This window comes from the organism of the source record quoted next, unplaced genomic scaffold (genome assembly GCF_019419815.1).
Source record: "Pyrus x bretschneideri cultivar Hongxiangsu unplaced genomic scaffold, Pyrus_bretschneideri_v1 Contig1, whole genome shotgun sequence".
NCBI lineage: Eukaryota > Viridiplantae > Streptophyta > Magnoliopsida > Rosales > Rosaceae > Pyrus > Pyrus x bretschneideri.
Window position 1 is genome coordinate 4,208,259 of NW_025999390.1, and position 19,128 is coordinate 4,227,386.

Here is a 19,128-nt window from a genome sequence, read left to right on the forward strand (position 1 = left end):
ATTGTGTACCTTGTTTTTGACTTGGGAACCGAGCTTTTTACGTTTGAATAATGCCTCCTGTTAGAGCACCAAACTTTCAACGACCTTGATGAAAAATAACCTGCAAAACAAGTAAATTTGGGGGGTGGTGTTGGCTACGGTTGGTCCTCCTGCGTTCAAATTGGTAAGGCTTAAACTCAAAGCAATATGTTAGAATTCCGTACCTTATCCAGTTTGCGATTAATGTTTTTTATATATAGTTTCTATAGCTTCCTTGTTGGATGAGGAGGTCGTGTTATTGTAAACTTCCCTAGTTTGTAATTCCAAAAGTGAGAGGGAAGAGTGATAGAAGGAAAATGTTGCTTATTTGTGACCAAATAGTTACAGATTCAAGTCGCGAAAACAACATCTTAGTAAGGTAAGAGAAATACTGTGTACGATAAATGTTCTGGTTCCAACCCTTGCAAAGTGGAGAGATTTGTAGACTTGGAGTCGCCCCTTTGTTGCTATCCTTCCAATATATGACAACATGTGATATTTTCATTAATTTGCAACCTAATTGTCACGATTCAAAACAAAATCATTTGTTTTATAATTTGCAAGCCTCAGCCTAAAGGATCGGCATGGACCTAGCCACCTAACATGGAGCCGGACCTGAGCAGGGTGACAAAGACAATTCCTTGATGGGTGTTAGATGGGTAGAGACCCCGAAAGGAAGCGTTGGTTGTTGAATTCGTGGGGACGTTTTTAATAGATTTTCTTGGCATGTGATGTGTAGATTGACATTATTAATTGATACTGCTACTGCTAGATGCCACGACAAAAATCTTCCTGCGTGAGAGAGTTTGTTTTTCACCTGCAATTATATGTCTTGACCAAAAACTTTGGCAAACTTCTTAGGGTTCCAAAGGGAATTAGGAGGATGAGCTAACTATAGACTTTTGCAAAATTGAAACATTAGATCAAATTACTTTTATACAAGTTATACGGAAGAGGAGAATCCGAACTCGATACCTTGTGTCGTGCATAAAAATGAATATTTTGTAACAACTAAGTTTCAAGTTTCTAACATTGTTATAATGATTAAATATCTTATTTATCAACAAAAGAAACTCAAGTTTAAGATATTCCTCGTTGTTGAAGACACCCTCCAAGAGCGGAAGTTTTCATGACATTTCTTATTGTTTTGATGATTGGCAAAAAAAAATATAATTAAACTAATAACTAATTTAGTATTATGATGTATAAACCAAATTTAACATCAATTAAAAGGACAAGAAATGTGGGATCTTGTTGCTTATTCAAATTTATTTTCGTAGCTCCAACTCACGTATGGTGGTCAACTTCATCTCGTATCATATTGGTCAATTTATTTCCCATATTTTATATTCATTGATGGAGACAATAACCGAAAATAAAATAAAGTGTCCCCCACCCCACTTACACACTTGCACTTCCTTAGTCTGAAAGGCGAAAAAGCACCAGCTACGCTAATCACGGAAATAAGTTAGGTTTCCATATTTCTTGTTCGAGAGAAAAGTAATGGGCCCTCTCGGTCTTGCAGTCTTGGTCGGCCCATAAATGAGAAGAGTCGGGCCTAAAAAAGTTCATTTCAAAACAGGCTGTGGCTTGCCAAGGCCCAAAGTTAAAGGCATCCAAGTCACTTGTTTTTGCAAAATATTACCGATTTGAATTTGGGACACCATCCAATAATGTAAACAGAAGTACTGTTAGACCAGAGCGAGATGGTTACATTTCAATTTTCCCATAGTAAACTAATTATGCATGTTGAAGACCGCCCCCATGCAACCATTAATGATGTTCTTATGCATCAATTGCCATAATATCATGGTTTTAAATGGCAATGATGACAGCTTTTCAACAATATTCAGAACACGAGCACATACATCATATGTCATTATATTAGTGAAGGGACATTTGAAAAAAAAAATAATCTTCTTTTCACTTGTATTTAAGTACCGTTCCGTATTTCAGACACATTGAAAAATCTCTCCTATGAGTGCCCCATTTTTTAACATCAAACCGAACTTTGATATGAAGAGCAACTTATAGAGAATGAGTTTGTTGCTATGTGGCTTTCCGGTTTAGTAAATCATTGTCATGGAGAGAAAAACTTGAACATAACAATGCAATGTTGAACAAAAAACACTATGTGGTGAATCCATTAAGTATAAATTATTCTAGTTGATATGGGTTGAGGACGACCCATTTACTTAGGACGTACAATTTGGCACGTACATTTTCGGACCACCAGAGATTTTGTGGTTTTTGGTGGTCATTCATTTCGCATGGAAGTGAGGCAACTATCAAAGACAACAACATTTCACAATCAATTAATACTTTCGTTGTCCATGGTTTAGGCGGTGGTTCCCTATCCTTCGTTCATTGTATCTCAACATATTAATCCAGTATCTTATCATTATTTAATGTACATTGTAAACGTGTTAAGTTCTTAGTTTGATTGACTTGAAAAGACACGTTAAGAGTTATCTCGCATCAAAAGAGAAAACTTCGCTTAAATTATTTAAACGAGCTTGGAATTGAACTCCAATTTACGTATTAAAAAAAAAACAATATTGAACCCAATTTGAGGCTCTTTTTAAGGACTTAAAAATGTAGAGTTCGAGACGATTGTCCATCTAATTGTGATCTCGTTAATTATTAACGATATGCATAACTTGTTGGGCCCGAAGCTAATATTCTCATGGGCTCCAGCTCCGCTGGATGCCAGTAGGCAAGAATCCCGGTCAGGCCTTTGCCTGCTTCGGACCTTCCTCGATATTTTGACAACGATTTCTGTCGTCTTAAGGGCATGGACAACACAGCCCACACGCATTCGAAATTTAAACCGTGTTGGTGAGGAAACTGCCATTAAAACATCTCTACTTACAAGCTACAACGTACCTTTAATCGATGGATATTACATCATCTCACATTTGTGTCTTGTGATTCAAACTCCTATTAAGTACATGAGCAATACCAATGAAGCCTAACCAAAAAAGCTTCTTTGCTTCTTTCCAAGGAGCAGATCTTACGTCTGATAGATCATATAAAACAATCAAAGACAATCGTGTGAGACCAGCTCGTAATAGTCTGAACAAAATACAACATTTTAGTTTGTGTTGGTCAGGGATTGCCCTTGGTAACTTACTTGTCCACCGTGCATGAGATTTTATTATAAAATGACGATACAATAAAAAATGAAACCGCTTTACATAAGTTATATTTTGTTATGTGCAACTTCTAATCAACATAAGTTTTAGGGAAAATTTTTAAAATGTTATATGAACTTGTACATATTTTCCAATTTGTCATATAAACTAAAATGTTAAGCAATTTGTCACACCAACTTTATAAAATCATCAATTTGTCATCTCACTCTAACTCCGTTAAGTTTTCCATCCAAAATAAGTCATGTGCAAGGCACATGACTTCTGTTCAAGATTATTTCCGTCATTTAAGATTTTTTACAAGTTCTTTACTTTTCTTTAATAAAACTCTTAAATTTTGTGTTCGAGGGTATTCATCCAGATCGTTGTGTTCGAGCAACGTATATGCATCTACAAATCCATTTTCTGGCACCAAACCTTAACTCGTTTCTTATATTATAGAGCCCATATAAAATTTGATTTCATAACATGCTAAACCGAACACCCTAAAAATAATTGATCAAATGCAACTTAATAGAAGGAAGTGGGGTGTTAAAATGACAGAAATAATTTTGAACACAAGTAATGTGCTAGGCACATGACTTATTTTTAATGGAAAACTTAACGGATGTAGGGTGAGATGACAAATTGATGATTTCAAAAAATTAGTATGACAAATTGCTTAAAATTTTAATTTATATGACAAATTAAAAAATAGATACAAACATTTCAAAAAAATTTCCTAAATTTTGTCGTAAGCCCACAAAAGTCAGCATCATGCCAGCTAAATGATGCAACATGGAAGCTTGGAGATTCTTTATTGACATTGACTTAAAATTTAATGGATTAGAATTTTTGTTGAAATTAAGGAAGATAAACCAAAATATGGTTTGCAATGTACTTGACTTGGTGTTTGGTGATGGGCAATGTTGGAACGACATGTCACGAGAGAAAGCACGTTAAAAGTAAAAATGGCAAATGACGGGACCGACCATCCTCCTTTGGTGGTAGTGGGCATTATACACATTCACTAAAAGGCTAAAGTTTTGGCTCTGTGTTTTATTTCAACTTTAGACTTGGAGATCTACGGTGTTCTAATTCTAAATCCATCTAGAATTTCTTAGTTGTCAACAAAGTGGTTGGTTTACAGTTTAGGCAACTTAGGTATTATGTGTTCGTATCAGTAAGTGTAAAAAAAGACGCCCACAAGTTCATGAGTAATCGTCCACTAATACAAAATGCATTAATATCTGATGGTCACTTACACATATTTGATCATACAACTTAGTGCATATGTAAACCACTCTTTGCCCTTTGCCTACAACCTTCTTTGTTATTTAGGGACTATCGTTAACTTTTTGCAAAAAAGTTTTTTGTTTCTAAGATACAAAAACGGGTGAAAAATGTGTTTGGTAGATTGTGAAAATATATTAAAAAACAATGTTTAGCTTGAGTTTTGTAGAATATCCGATCGATGTTTTCTCTGTTTTTAAAAACAGATTCAAAATAATAGAAAATAAAAGATACATTATAAAACAAAGTTAAGAGTTCTAATAAAAAATAAAATCATATATGACATGATTTTATCACTAATGTTGTCGCCACCACCATCACATTCTTCATTGTCTCATCATCACTGCTACCAAACATAAAGTTACACATATATATATATATATATATATTGATATTTGGTAATAGTAGTGTTTTCAATGTTTTTATTTTCTGAAATCATTCTCGAACTACAATATTAGACACATTTTCAAATCACATAAATACAAAATTCTATTTGTCGTTTTTTGTTTTACAGAATAGTTTTTCAATAATTATTTTGTAAAACGTTATTGGATATAGACCCTTTAGCCATCAGTCTATTTTAGTGAAAGATACAAAACGCGTTTTGTAGCTTGCATAATTATTTGGCACCTGAGTCCACTTTCGTGCCAATCTAATCAAATGCCATGTTGAAAGAGCCATGGGCAAATGTAAAAACATTTAACATTGACTTTTGGTCAACATTAAACTGACTAAATTCTTCGTTTTTGTTCTTTCCGGAGCTAGATGCACTCCTTTCCAGCTGCCTTCTCAATCCCCTTCTTCTTTTTATGAAAATTATAGTACACTCTAGAACATTGAGAATCCTTTTTACGAAATTCTTTTTTATCCATTATGATATCTGAGATTCAAAGTCCATAAAAGTAGTTTTTGAAGTTATTCATCGTCAATTATTTTAGTTCTTCTATGAGAAATTTCTGTTAAATTGAGAGTATTCAAATCAACCTCACACATGGTAGTTTCTTCAATTTAATGAAAAAATTTCACCAAAAGAATTGACCGTGAACAATCTCAATAACCACCTTAATAGATTCATTATCTAAAATTAATCTCCTATGTATTTTATTCTTACGTTGAAGCAATGATCTCCTCTGTAAATTTGCTTGTAAACAACTATTCTCTGATATTTAATTTAAACTGCATAAATATTATACATTCCTATCCTTTTTACCTACCCCTCCTACTATAAATACCCCTCATTTCTCACATCTAAAGCACCATACACTCACAAAAAGGTTTCCATTGCCCGCCAGATTTCTAATCTTTCCATCTTCAACCTCTCATCTTCTTCTTGGCAAAAATGAAGCCCGTCTTTGCAACCTTCATGCTTGTTTGCCTTGTCCTCAGCTCCTCTTTCTTTGAGGCATCAATGGCTGGTTCTCGTACGATCCTTACTTTTTTTTTCAACTAGCTACTCTTTTTGTGTAATTAATTAACCATGTTTCTCTAGAGTTCATAATATTCTTCTTTCATTTTTCTTTCCTCTCTTAATTTGTTTCTAAAACTAGGAATATATGGCAAATTTGAGTTAGGTTAATTAGTCAGGATAATGTGTTTGCTTTCTTACAGTCGAGTTAGAGTACTCTTCTATAGAGTAAAGTAGTTTAGAATGTAAATTCGTTGAAACTAATTATGTGATATATATATATATATGGTGTTCTAATTAACCTACCTATTTGCATGAATTTTGCAGCATTTTGTGACTCGAAGTGTGGGGTGAGATGTTCAAAAGCTGGATACAAGGAAAGGTGCTTGAAGTACTGTGGAATCTGTTGTGAGAAATGTCACTGCGTTCCATCGGGGACTTATGGGAACAAGGACGAGTGCCCTTGCTATAGGGACCTCAAAAACTCCAAGGGCAAGGACAAGTGCCCTTAATTGATTCATTTTCTTTTGTGGTCATTTGTGATGATGTTGGTATGCATTTGTGCCTGGGATCGGAGGTACCCTACAAAATATTAACGAAAGTCGATATTATTGTAACTTTTATATATTAATAAAGTGGAGGTTGTACCAATTTAAGGTGTATTTCATTCTTTTCAAAGATTAATGATATTTCAGTAATCATTTAGCAAGAATGTAACAACTCCGCCATTGTAAGCAAGCACTAATAACGTTCCTAACAAATTTTAACATTAAGCCAGTTAAAACCATTTATTTATGCATTCAAGATCTGAGTTCAAGTCTCTTGCTTTAGTAATATTGTTTTTTTGTACATAACGTTGAAATATTGTATAAAATTGATCACAACTCATATACGAAGGGATAACAACTTATATGAATGAATTTATTTTCACGAAATGTTTCAATTCTAAAATACAATGTATATGATAGTGTATTATTGAATTGGAACGACACAATGATGGTGAAACCTTCCATATTCATACAGAGGAGGGAGATGCGGGTGGATCTCTGGTGGAGGATGGAGAAGAGATTATACAATATTGGTTGACAAAGAAAAATATTTTGTAGGAGAGGTTGACAGATAACAATTTCACATGCATACATAGTACGTCTCATCTCTTCAGAGGCCATTTGTCATGCATAAGCCCCCCTCTCCGAAAGAGATCCTCTTCTACTAGAATCATCGGATTAAGTGATCCGGATTTTCAAATTTAATCTAACGGTTTACTTGTTTTGACATCTTTAAAACTGTGATAATTTTTTACCATTAAATGAAATTTAGAAGGTCCGAATCATTTGATCAGATGATCTTAGTGGAAGAGATCAGGAGAAAATCTCTCTCCCCCATCCCCTACTCCAAGAGACCCAGTTGACACTTCGATTGGTATTCTGCCACGTCATATGTACTTGCAAGGCCCAGCTTGTTACCGACTTGTTCTCGTCAAAACAATTTCTGCTCACACAAAGTAACATGATGCCATGGCCTCAATTCCCCGTCACGTAAATATATAGAGACGATGTCAACATCTATGTAATTGAAGTAACAATGAACGACGTTAAGAGTTATTATTGAATGATCGGATCATCCAACTAATTAGATTATTTGATTCAATTTTTTTAGTCTCTCACACATTCAATGAATTCCTAGTAATTTATAGTGGGTGTGGCTTCAATGGTACGTGTCATTCAATGCTATGGGTGTTTTACTTTTAGCGATTAGATTTGATTTCCACAACTATTTATACCGATCTTCAATTTTCAATCTCAATAATTCAATTTCATGTATCAATTATTGTTATGTAGTACTAAGATATTTACGTCACCTTTATCAACGAAGTGAACCAATTTCGAACCTAATTTTGTATCAGAAGTAGTTTCCACTCTCTCATATTTTCTTTCAACACTCTTTTCTTATTTTCGGAAAGAGTAATGCTAAGTAAACTAAACTTGTAAACTAAATGATTATCACTGATAGACAATAAGCACATTAATTAACACTTAAATAATAATTCAATCAACTTCTATATCATTTAGTTTGTAAAATTTTATCTACAAATTTAATGTCCCCTTCCAGAAAAAAAAAAAAAAAAAAAAAAGGATTGCGAACATTACTTGCGGTCTACTTATTAGGTTCCAGTTGTTGCTTTGCAGCTAGCATTGCAACTCCCCTCGCCCCCTCGAGGACGGTATCCAGCTGTGGCTGCCACTTTTAGACGTAAAACAATGTCATTGCTGGTGGGTTTTGTCTCTCACGTTTATTCCCGCCATAAGTATGTCTTTGGTACAACAAAATGATCCGTAAAGTTAATGCAATGCAACTCATATGGTTTGTGTTATGAGATGTGTGTGACAACACATCTTTAAGAGCGCAAACCATTTACGACATGACTTGTTAGCTATGTACAATTTTATATACTGTTTTTCCACATCCCACCCACCCTCTTTCTATGATACTTCCATCTCTCATTTCTTCAATGTATTTCTATTTACGTGAAGTGATTTTCGAACACCTCTTTTCTTCCGTTGCACATCCTTATTTATTTCTTTGACTTAAAAGTTAAATCCAAGCATTGATCATGAAAATCCATGGATTTACCGTTGAACCGAAGCCGAAAGGACAATTTATATAAAAATTAGCTGAAAGTTTGAAGAGTAATTTTATATGTACATACAAGTAAAATGAAAAATATTTTATCCAAGTTTTCTATCACCTATTTGTCTTTCCACTTTCCTATACCGAAATTCTATTGCACAGTAATTGAGTAACAGAGGGATTGCAGATCTCATCTCCTCCGAATGTTCGGATTCAATGCCCCCCGTGTGTGTGTATTGGTTTCGGAGCTGCCCAATATCGGAATCTCCAGAGTCAAAGAAATTCTAACTACACTGGTACGAATTTACTATCAAAGCGGTTGAAGCTCTTGCTCAGGAACAACGGCACTGGCACCAACAGGCTCGTACGAAACGATCTCTTGCAATCTATACTTCCTAACCAGCCATGTCCCTAATGCTAATAATCCGACAACTGAGGTAATTATAGATCCAACTACCACCACCAAAGAGTGTTGATTCCACCACGACCTGCGATTCTCCAACACAGTCCAATTTTAACAACGAAACAATCTTCGCGTAAAACTCTAGCAAAATTCGATAGCTAAACAGGATAAAGAAACATGAAAGGAAACAGAAAATCAAGTACGGCAAAGACAAACGTCCATGAGGCTATCATTATGAAAACTGGATAATGAAATCAACAAAATCAAATTTCCAAAACCAGACACTTAATTTAGTGAGGAGCAATTTTAGAGAGCGAGAAAAGAAAAGGATGAGAGAAAACCAGGTGAAGTAGCATACCGCTTCTTTCGAGGCTCAGCTTTCACTTTGACCAACTGATAACTTCCAAATTTCTGGGGAAGCTGCATATGATGCTCCTTTAAGCGTAGAATTATGCCCTGCAATATTGAATAAGGATTAAGTCAACATTCTAGTCAGCAGATGGAAAAAAATCCAATTGTAAGTACATGTTATCCAGCAACAGAAGATTTATTACCGTTGCTCTTGCAGTAGAAAAGCCAGTTGCAGATTCAGCAGGGAAGATTGTCCATCTAACGACAAAATCACTTCCTGTATGGGTGTAGTTCATTAAGCGAACCTGAAGAAGAGTTAACATTGTGGTTAGTAAAGTAATCGAAGATATACTAGCACACAGTAAGAACAGGTATTAAAGATCACCAAGGGTGGCAATCGGTTGGGCTAGAGTATGTTACCAAGATCAATGACCCCAAGCTCAAGCATTTATTTGACGAAATGACAACGGTGAAATCCGCACAATTAAGAAAGACCTCTAATTTTAAATATTATGGCACGTGGGAGAAGGGGGAATAATTTTATCTTGACTCTTTAGTCACAGGTCCAGAATCATACTTGAGATAAGCACAGTCGAGCCTTGGTAAAACAAGATGCTACATGGTTAGGGCGACCCAGACCCAACCCATGCCAATCATGCAGGACCCCCGTAAAAACAAAACAAAAAACTACTCTCAAGTCCAAGATAACATAGCTAAACTATACCAGCGAAATATCAACTTCCAGCTCATGAGCAATAGAATCTGCGAGTTCTGTGAGGTTGGGTTTCATACTGTTATTGATGCTAAGCATCATATCGAAACTTATTAGCCCTATTTGAAGTTCACCTAAACATCAAACATCTGAGATGTCAACCAAAACAATTGAAAAAGTTGCATCATATCAAAACAATTGAAATTATAACTAAAAATGTTAAATTGGAGAAAAAATGAGAACCTAACATCAAAATGTCAGACTAAGAAATTGTACATCAAGCATCATAAAGGTCATTAGAACATTTGACAGAAAAACTAACTCTACCTGGAAGAAGTGTTTCAGGCAATCCACCTGGGGCAATGTTAGGAGAAATTTCTACACTCATATTCCGGCCATCAGAAGCTAAAGGTGCTGGAGGCGGGGCATTACTATAATTCAATTTCTTCCATAGTTCAGAACAATTAGTTTTCCAAAAGCCAATCCTATCATTTTTCCGGTCATAAGTCACAAGAGTATTACGCGCAATGATTCCTGTACAATCAACAAACATATAGTCAAGCTACCTCCACTTGCAGTTGTGTAAATGCTGGGACCTGTTTGGGACATATAAGGAGGAGGGCATATATTTCGAGTGTGTATGCAATATGTGGTTGTACAAAAGATTTGTAAAACAATACCAAACCATCTGATATAGAGTGATTTTGCAACCACTAACCTCCTAAAAGAGTAGTATCCTCGCTATTTTCAAAAATCCCCAGGCAATAAGCACCACCAACCTTTGTATGCTGTGGAACAAGGGAACAAGCCAAACAAAGAGAAAAACAATGCATCAAAATGGGTGTGTGTATTGTGAAATAAAAGTAATAAGACACACAATGTTAGTGCAACACAACCAGAGTTATAGTGGAGAGAGAAAATGCAATGTAGAAACGAGGCAAAACAAAATTATCACACTATTCTAAACTTTTGAACCCAGTATCAAAATATTTAAATAATAGAATATTTGATTTTTCCTATGGGGTGATTGACAAGAGAATTCTCTTAGTCTTAACAATATTATAGATTATAGATAAGACTTCGAATTATGGAAGCCAAATATACAGCCTCAGAACCATCTTAAATCAGCTGTGAAATAAAGCTGCTTCTGCTGTGCTTTAAAAAAAAAAACTGTTTCTGCTGTGCTGTGAGAATACACAGCTGTAAAATAAAGTATCAGAGTGTTTGGTAAACTTTTTTGTAAAAGTGCCTTTGAAAAAAAAAAAAAAAAAAAACAGTATTACAGTGTTTGACAAACTTTTATGTAAAACAGACGTGAAAAAAATCGGTTTTTCAAAGCTGGGTTTTGCAAATTCTTGTTTTTTGCTTTTTTTTTCACCCAAAAACTGTGAAAAAACACTGAAGCTGAATGTTTACCAACACACAAAAACAACTCCCAGCTTTTTTTGATACCAGCTTTTTTCAGAATTACCTCGGTACCAAACCAGGCCTTACTACAATAATAATTTAAAAAATACATGCTCAAGAACAGTAAATAATCAAGTTACCGGGAACAGGTAATTCTCTGGAGACAGTGATAACTTCTGCCCATTGCCAAATACCATATCAACCTGTGGAAAAACTTTTGACAGTTGTGTGACATCCCTAAAGCACAATTCCGTGTTAAACTTTCAGATAAAGAATTAAGTCAATTAGTAAATCAAGACATGCAAACCTCAAGCTCTGCAAGTTTTCTACAGGAATTACCTTCCAGCTCCTGAAAAACAAATATCTTGGTAACTTGGGTCAGGACCATGGATTTGCTTGAGGGACTGAATTTGCCTCTTAATCTGCACATTTGCCAACCAAAAAGATTTACCATTACTTTATGGTTAAAAAAGGGCGTCTGGTAAATAGATGACAGCAAACTGAAATACCTCCCTTAAATCATTTTCTCAGGTAAATAGTTCAATTTTTTTCCTCTTAAGTAAACAATAAATCACCTTTTCCATTTACTTTTCTAGTCAGAAAAAGAAAAGGAAAAAACCCTTGACCTTTTCATAGGTATCAGGATCAGCTAGATTTTAGAAGTATTAAAACAGAGGAAGAAACTCAAAAGATGAAGACTTACAGCATCCTTAAACGCATGAAAAGCATCCTTTGGAAGGTACGCATAAGTAGTTCCACTATCCAATACAGTTCCATGATTGCCATTAAAGATCTTGGGATTTAACTTCAAAGGTTTTCCGGCCACATGTATTTTCTTCAGGTCAATGTTGTAATATGGACTGTTTCAATCCAAAAGCTAGAGTATATGTGTGAGATGCACAAAATACATTCTTCATGAAAATAAGTTTGAATTTATTGGTAATATAAAAGTCTGCACCTGCGAAAGCGATCTGAGTGAGCAAATACCATATCAGGGGGAGATTTCATCCCGCCAAGAACCATGGCACCCCCTCCTACACCCATCCCTCCGTAGCATAATGAGAATGAATCACTAATAACACCCTTGTCAACAAGTTGATCCATTACACTAAGTTGACCACGACCCAAACCGATAATTCCATCAGCACGTTGACTGTAAAGATCACCAGTTTCAACATTTTCACAACCAAAAACAGCACGCTGGGGCACAAGCACACTCTCGTTACCAAATGAAATGACGTCCTCACCAAGCACCCCACTACTAGAGCTCATCTCAGCATACCGCCGCTCATAAGTGCATTGAGCTTCTTTCTTGTCACAGTTACAATTGATACTGCACTTCACAGGTTGATATGTACTAGATAAATCAGGCTGGAACCTGGGGTCCTGCATAACAAAACCAATTTAGCTTCGATACAAATGAGTTAATTCAAATATATCCAAACATACGGAGAATCTGCAAGCAGTTAGTTAGGACTTCAACACACAAGGTGAATAAACCCTCTACCTATGCAGAATGATTGACAAAAGGAGTAGGAAAACAGGATTTGTTCAGCTCCAAACAAAAAAAGAAATAAGAACCCATTTGGTGAAGTTCTATTTTTAATTCTGGAAATCCGAAAACAATTCTCCGATTCTTTCATGCTTTTAGCACATGGAAAAAAAAAACTGAACACATTACTAGACTACAGCTAAACTAACGAATGTGATTCGCATTGTGTTACTCCCTACCTTCTTAATCTTAAGAAGCATACTAAACTTTATACTGAATTTCAATCAAGAATAGTAAACAACAATTATTGAGCTTTTATCGCTCCAAACAGCTGAAGTCAATCCTAAACCCCACACTAACATTTCTTGGCTGCAATTAACATTATTCGGATAGCATCCCAAACTAGAGGTATATAAAATTGAAAAAACTAAAATATATTACTGTATGATAGACAGGCAAAACTTAATTGCAGACTTAACGACTAATAACTAGAATTAAGCACGGAAATGAAGCCGAACCTGATGAATACCACACTGTTCACAGCCAAAGCAAGGCACATAAGTCACTGTACTTCCCGTATCCACGATCAGCGCGAATTGCTGCGGCGGCGTCCCAATCCACACCCGCGTCGTGTAGTACCTGTTTCCAATTCCAAGTTCCAGAACCTTCCAATCAACACATAATTCGAAATATCAAAAGCTATAAAATTTGGGAAATTTGGGAGGAAAGTCAAACCCGTTGGCGAGAAGATCGTCGTATAGCCTCATGTGGGCGTTGGGCACGGATCTCTGGAGCCGCCGGCCGTCGGGTCGCCGGTGGTGCCAATTGGATTTGGGAGACGAGAGATGGAGAGGGAGGATCATCGGACGGCGGTGATCGTCGGAGAGTGAAGCAAACGCGCCGCAGAGGTTCAGCAGCAGGGAGTAGATGAGAAGGAAAGAGGTCTGCCGAGCCATGGCTGCTGCCTACTACGACGGAGGCGTAGAGGACTTTAGTCCTCCGTGGTCGCACGGTTCACACGCAGTGCTTCACAAATGGAATTTCTCTGGACCTGAATTTACTTTTTATATTTGGGTGGCGGAATTGGCGGCGATTTGAAGATAATTTTGGGTCAAGGTCAACGGAAAAAATAAATACCTTTGCAGTTTGCATTGGAATGTTTGCTGGCAAATGCCAGAAATCTTCTCAATTATGTTTAGACTCAAAAATTTTATTCGTTTTCTCTATAAAATATTTTCTTAATAGAAAGGAAAAATTGTTGTAAGCTTATTTAACTGTTGAATGACAGAGGAAGAGGGGCGGCAAGCAGAGATAAAAAGAGAGAATTGGTGAATGGTGTGATTTTTTACCGTCTTTATTTATTGTAATAAGAAAATATGAACAAATATTTTTTCAAGTAATACAATACAATCAAAAAACTATGTATTACTTACGGTAGTAAGAAACGAGAATTCTAACCTTTCAATTAATAGATTACAATCAGGAAATTATACTTTATTTATAAAATAACGAAGGTCCATTTTAAGTAATACATTACGGTCAAGAAATTATTTAAAAATATTATAAATTCTAATAATGATTTATTAGAATTTACACAAATCAAATGCTGCAACAAAAGTAACATTTTTCAAGTCTTCTTTGTACTATGTAGGAAAATAATTAACAACGCTTTTTCTCCTCCTACCGTCACTGTTGTTTTCAATTGAATTACTTAATTCATATCCAATGACAAAAAACAAAAAGAGATTCATAAGAAACTAAAAAAAAAAATGTGAAAATCAGCTCTGAAAATAGAAACTAAATCTTTATCAAGTGATTCCTTAAAAAAATTACTGAACAATATTCCATCCAGAATTGTGAATAAACATTTCCCTATGTAAATATAAATAGCATCTGAAACTGAAACTTTTAGCAGCAAGAACACATACTATTACATTGTTTTAACTTTTACTATTTTACATGGATAAAAGAAAAGAAAATTACTGCAGAGTTAATTCAGAATAATTTCTTCATAGCTATTGCCTTCCCAGTTGACATGACAGAGTACAACAATCAACTGTGGGAGCGATCACAACATAAAAACCTATTTCCCCAACACAAAACAGTTGGAGGATCACTCAACTCTACATCGCTCTATGATCCCCTCTGGACAGGATTTCGATATTACAAAAACTAAAGTTAGCTCCTAACCGGCTGCAGATATCCACACGCATATATTTTCACTGTTCCAATTAACGAACCCTTGCACCCCTACCTACAAATGTGACCTGGAAATGTAGGCGGAAGAAACCCTACAAGATAGCGAAAGAGATCAATCCCTCGACGTTTCAGTTTGGGACAGAAAAATGAAACCAACGCAACGGACACCCTAGAAATGCAATTTCTTACTTGCTTGTCTATTTATGCCGCAGGCACCTCTCATGCCGAGCTAGTACCTTTCTTCCATAAGAATTGCCACGCAAGAAGTCGGAGTATAAACCAACCAGATTTAGTAGAGCTTCATGGTAGATACCCTGTTCTTGTGCAATAAATGAGATTCGAAAACCACACAATTGAAACTTAATCAAAATTGTCTAGGCTTCAAAGACAAAATGGACATATCAAAAGATAATTTCACAGCTACAGGGATCATAAGTTGATAATTTCACCCCCTCCTTTACATGGTGACCATATATGCACCCAAAAAAAGTCTAGAGACGGAGCTTAGCTAATTACTTTTACAAGTAAAATGAACAATACGGGCAAGTAAAAACATCCAAATGCAGTCCACCTTACTGACACTAAATTCATATGTAATTAAGGTTCCCAGATGATCTAACCTTAGAAACCTCGAGTGCTGTCTGGATGACAAAGTTCCCATACTGGTGAACAAGAAGCATTGACACATTTGGGTTGGTAACCAACTCAAATATAATCTGTGAAGATTGTTCTTCGCTTGACTCAGACAAGCATTTCTCCACAACGCAACTCCCGTACTTATTCAACGACATAGAAATATAACTGCCTTGAAGTTGTCTCAAAAGGTTTTGTGTGATTCGCGGGATCCTCAAACCCAGTAAATGTTGCACCACGTAGTTTCTAGGGTATCAGGAAAATAACGGAAAACATTAAGCAAAGATCCAGAGCGATATGTTAAAAAAGTTAAGGATGAAGTTTCATAGGAACAAACCCGTAGCGATCTACTGCAAGTACTGTTGCTTTCCCTATGATAGCATTAACCAGGCGTTCTCTATTTTCACCGCTAGAGTGCTCAACGCACTTTTGTAGCACACAACAGCCACTTTTGTCCTTCCCAATCGTCGAACAGTTAATAGCCACCACACATAGAAGACCCTGCCAAAGAAAATGTGCCAGAAACTCAAGATATCATGTCCTGTACCTAGGTAGAGTGGATTCAATAGCTAGTTACAAAGAGCTTCTAAAATGATGTTTTAAGCAATATGGAAAGATTGGTGCTTGTTGATTACTAAATCTTGTATCTGCAAGTGACATGCATGTCCCTTACTAGTTACGGTTATGAAGAAATTTTAAAACACAAACGTTGGATGTGAAAATATGATGTGGAACGCAATATGTTTTGGGAGTGGGACAGATCTTCAGGTGAAAACCGTTGATATAACTATGAAAAATAAAGATCATCTATCGAACCTAACAATCTACGTAACCTTCAATTACAAGACTCCATCATGTGATTCAAGGATATAACAGTCATGTGCTTCGCCGACATATTTAGAAATAAAAAGCCCAAAATTGTGGTTGTTCAATTAGGATTGAAGCAAGGCACGAATCGAGTCCCATCTGCAGTTAAAAACTACTTCCAAATGGATGTATCACGCCCTTTGTTTGAATGAATCACAACCAATAATAGCCAATTACAAATAACATTAGGTACATGGATGATAGTTTCCTGCTTTCGAAAGCTAATAAGCTAAAGTTGCATCTTTTCACAAGCTGTAAATCGGCTTAAAATCATAACCTTAATGATCAAGAGTAAGTACTAATCATGGATTCGTGCAACCTAATGATCACGAAAGAGACACGAGCAGAACTAGCAAACATCAAGCATGTAAGACTAGCATAATAAAATACAAAGATGGTTACAAATGGCGTAAACAAGACAAGAACATTACCCTGCTGTCTTCCTCAGAAAAATTCTCTAGGCAATATTCGATCACATGTTGGCCGTTGCTGTTCTTACTCAACACAGCGGCACCAGGGCTCAGAGCTCCCATAATCAGCGACACTTGCTCTTGGTTAGTAACATACCGCAACAATTTCTGTACAGTGCGAGTCCTGTCACAAGAAAGATAGGAACAATTACCAAACAATTATTTGGTCAGCAATCTTAAAAGTTAGAACAATTACCAACACATGTACAAACAACAACGCAACGGACTTGTAACTTAAGTGGTTAAGAGCATTTACACAGACCATACCCGCGATTGTCCAGGGCAATACAAACCAGTGACGTATGACTCTCCATTATCAACTTCGAAAGCATACGGGTCCTCTGCTCTTCATTGCAAACCTCCACAAGCTTCTGGACGACATAGTTCCCGTGAGGGTCAAGCATCAAAACGACCACATTTTCCATAACCTCCAAGAATATCAAATCAATCACATCCCTGTTCGGTGCAACATCCATTGTTTTCTGCAGAAAACGACAGCCGTACTGCTCCTTGGCCAAAGCAGCAATTTTTCCGCGCAAATCAGCCAACGACAACCGATCCAGTGTTTCACGAAACCCAGCAATGTCAGAATGCACCCAGCAATCTTGATTGGGAACAAAGCCATTCGAGCCATTAGTAATATCAGAGTCCACCCAGCAATTTTCAAGACCAAGGTTCCCAAAAACCCCATCCCCGCCCTTCTGCAAGCTCAGAGCACTCTGTAACGACTCTCCGCCGCCAAAAGGCAACGAATTTCCGCCGCTATATCCGTGATCGCTTGATGGGTAGTTCAGCGCAGACCCATTACTGTGATCGCCGCCGTCAATGCCAGAAATCCGCGGCTGCTGGCGGCTGAAAGCTGACACATTTAGGCGAGAAAAGGCAGCCTCCAGGGTTTGATCAGAATGGGATTCTCCCCCAATGTGGTTCTGCGACGATGAGCTTCCGGGCACACATTCCGACGACGAAAATTCCGGAGCCCAAAGCGACTTCGTTTCCGGGAAGCACCGAAAACCATCCATTCTCCGCCTCAACAGGGATGAGATTCCGACTCTGGAGTCTTGACAGAGAAAAAAAGCTTCGAACTTTCGGAGGTTTTTTGAGAGAGTGGGGGATTCTGAAATTGCGATGGGGGAGAGAGGAAGATTTTTAATTGGGGGGCAATTGAAAAAAAAAGGGGAAAAAGCTTGACCAGTGAGAGACTGAAATGGGAAGTGAGAGAGTTTCAACAGGGGTGTGAGTTTGCATGCAACTTATGGAAAGTTTTCATGCGAGAGAGAAAGCGTGAACAGGAAGAGAAAAAAGTGGCCATATCTCTCTCTTTCTCTCCGTGTACGCGGCGTATGTCTGTCACCTCAAACATTGGTCCCCAAAATAAAATATTAAAAAATATTGGGGTCTCATTGACCAATAGGATCATTGTACTTTGAAGGCCTTGTACTTTCTTTCTTTGTGAATTTCATTCTTTCTGTGTATGTTCGTTTGTTTGTTTTTATTTTTTTATTTTTTAAATTTGTGTGCGAAAGAAGAGAGAAAAATAAGAGAGCTTTTCGAGTACGTTTGTGGGGAGGTATGAAAAGTTTTTTTTATTTTTTAAATTTGTGTGCGAAAGAAGAGAGAAAAATAAGAGAGCTTTTCGAGTACGTTTGTGGGGAGGTATGAAAAGTTTGAGAGAAAAGTTGGGGTGCTTTTAACCGGTTGACAGCAAGAACTGTTGCATATAAAGTGTCAGACATAAAAGAATGGTCATCTTAGGATCTTGTGATCGTCATTGTTAATCGTATATCGTGTGATCATAAATTTTTTAAAATTTTTAAATTTTAAATTAAATATAAATACTACTTAACGAAAATTGATTGCATAATATACGATAAATGATCACGATCGCAAAATCCATCCCTAAGAAAATGATCTTTTTCCCTTTCTAGGCTCTGCTTGAACGCATACCCTCCCCGGATGGTTGACGATCATTAGTTTATTACACCGCCTCCTTTTCACTATTTTCATTAATAAATAATAATAAAAATAAACAAAAAAAAATTACTGGCTAGGGACTTAGCCATAACCCACAATGACCAATTGATCGACGAAATTTATAATAAAGATAAAATGAAAT

General features: G+C 36.5%; 3 protein-coding genes across 3 annotated transcripts; 1 reads left to right on the plus strand and 2 right to left on the minus strand.

Moving 5' to 3' along the window:
- Window positions 1-5,685: 5,685 nt before the first annotated feature.
- Window positions 5,686-6,498, plus strand: LOC103950770 (peamaclein). The gene is made up of 2 exons (XM_009362009.3): window positions 5,686-5,863; window positions 6,175-6,498. The coding sequence occupies exons 1-2, from the start codon at window positions 5,782-5,784 to the stop codon at window positions 6,357-6,359; spliced, it is 267 nt and encodes an 88-aa protein (XP_009360284.2). The 5' UTR covers window positions 5,686-5,781; the 3' UTR covers window positions 6,360-6,498.
- Window positions 6,499-8,483: 1,985 nt separating this feature from the next.
- LOC103950779 (aspartic proteinase 36) lies at window positions 8,484-13,999 on the minus strand. Its single transcript, XM_048580422.1, has 12 exons — window positions 13,579-13,999; window positions 13,362-13,482; window positions 12,310-12,737; window positions 12,055-12,211; window positions 11,691-11,773; window positions 11,492-11,588; window positions 10,663-10,732; window positions 10,272-10,478; window positions 9,957-10,078; window positions 9,436-9,537; window positions 9,240-9,337; window positions 8,484-8,966 (listed from the first exon to the last, which is right to left on the minus strand). The coding sequence occupies exons 1-12, from the start codon at window positions 13,797-13,799 to the stop codon at window positions 8,789-8,791; spliced, it is 1,884 nt and encodes a 627-aa protein (XP_048436379.1). The 5' UTR covers window positions 13,800-13,999; the 3' UTR covers window positions 8,484-8,788.
- Window positions 14,000-14,720: 721 nt separating this feature from the next.
- On the minus strand, window positions 14,721-18,774 carry LOC103950787 (pumilio homolog 12-like). The gene is made up of 6 exons (XM_048580427.1): window positions 17,280-18,774; window positions 16,974-17,136; window positions 16,013-16,176; window positions 15,663-15,921; window positions 15,232-15,356; window positions 14,721-15,134 (listed from the first exon to the last, which is right to left on the minus strand). Exons 1-5 carry the CDS (start codon window positions 18,032-18,034, stop codon window positions 15,240-15,242), a joined length of 1,458 nt encoding a protein of 485 aa, XP_048436384.1. The 5' UTR covers window positions 18,035-18,774; the 3' UTR covers window positions 14,721-15,134; window positions 15,232-15,239.
- Between the last annotated feature and the right edge of the window lie 354 nt (window positions 18,775-19,128).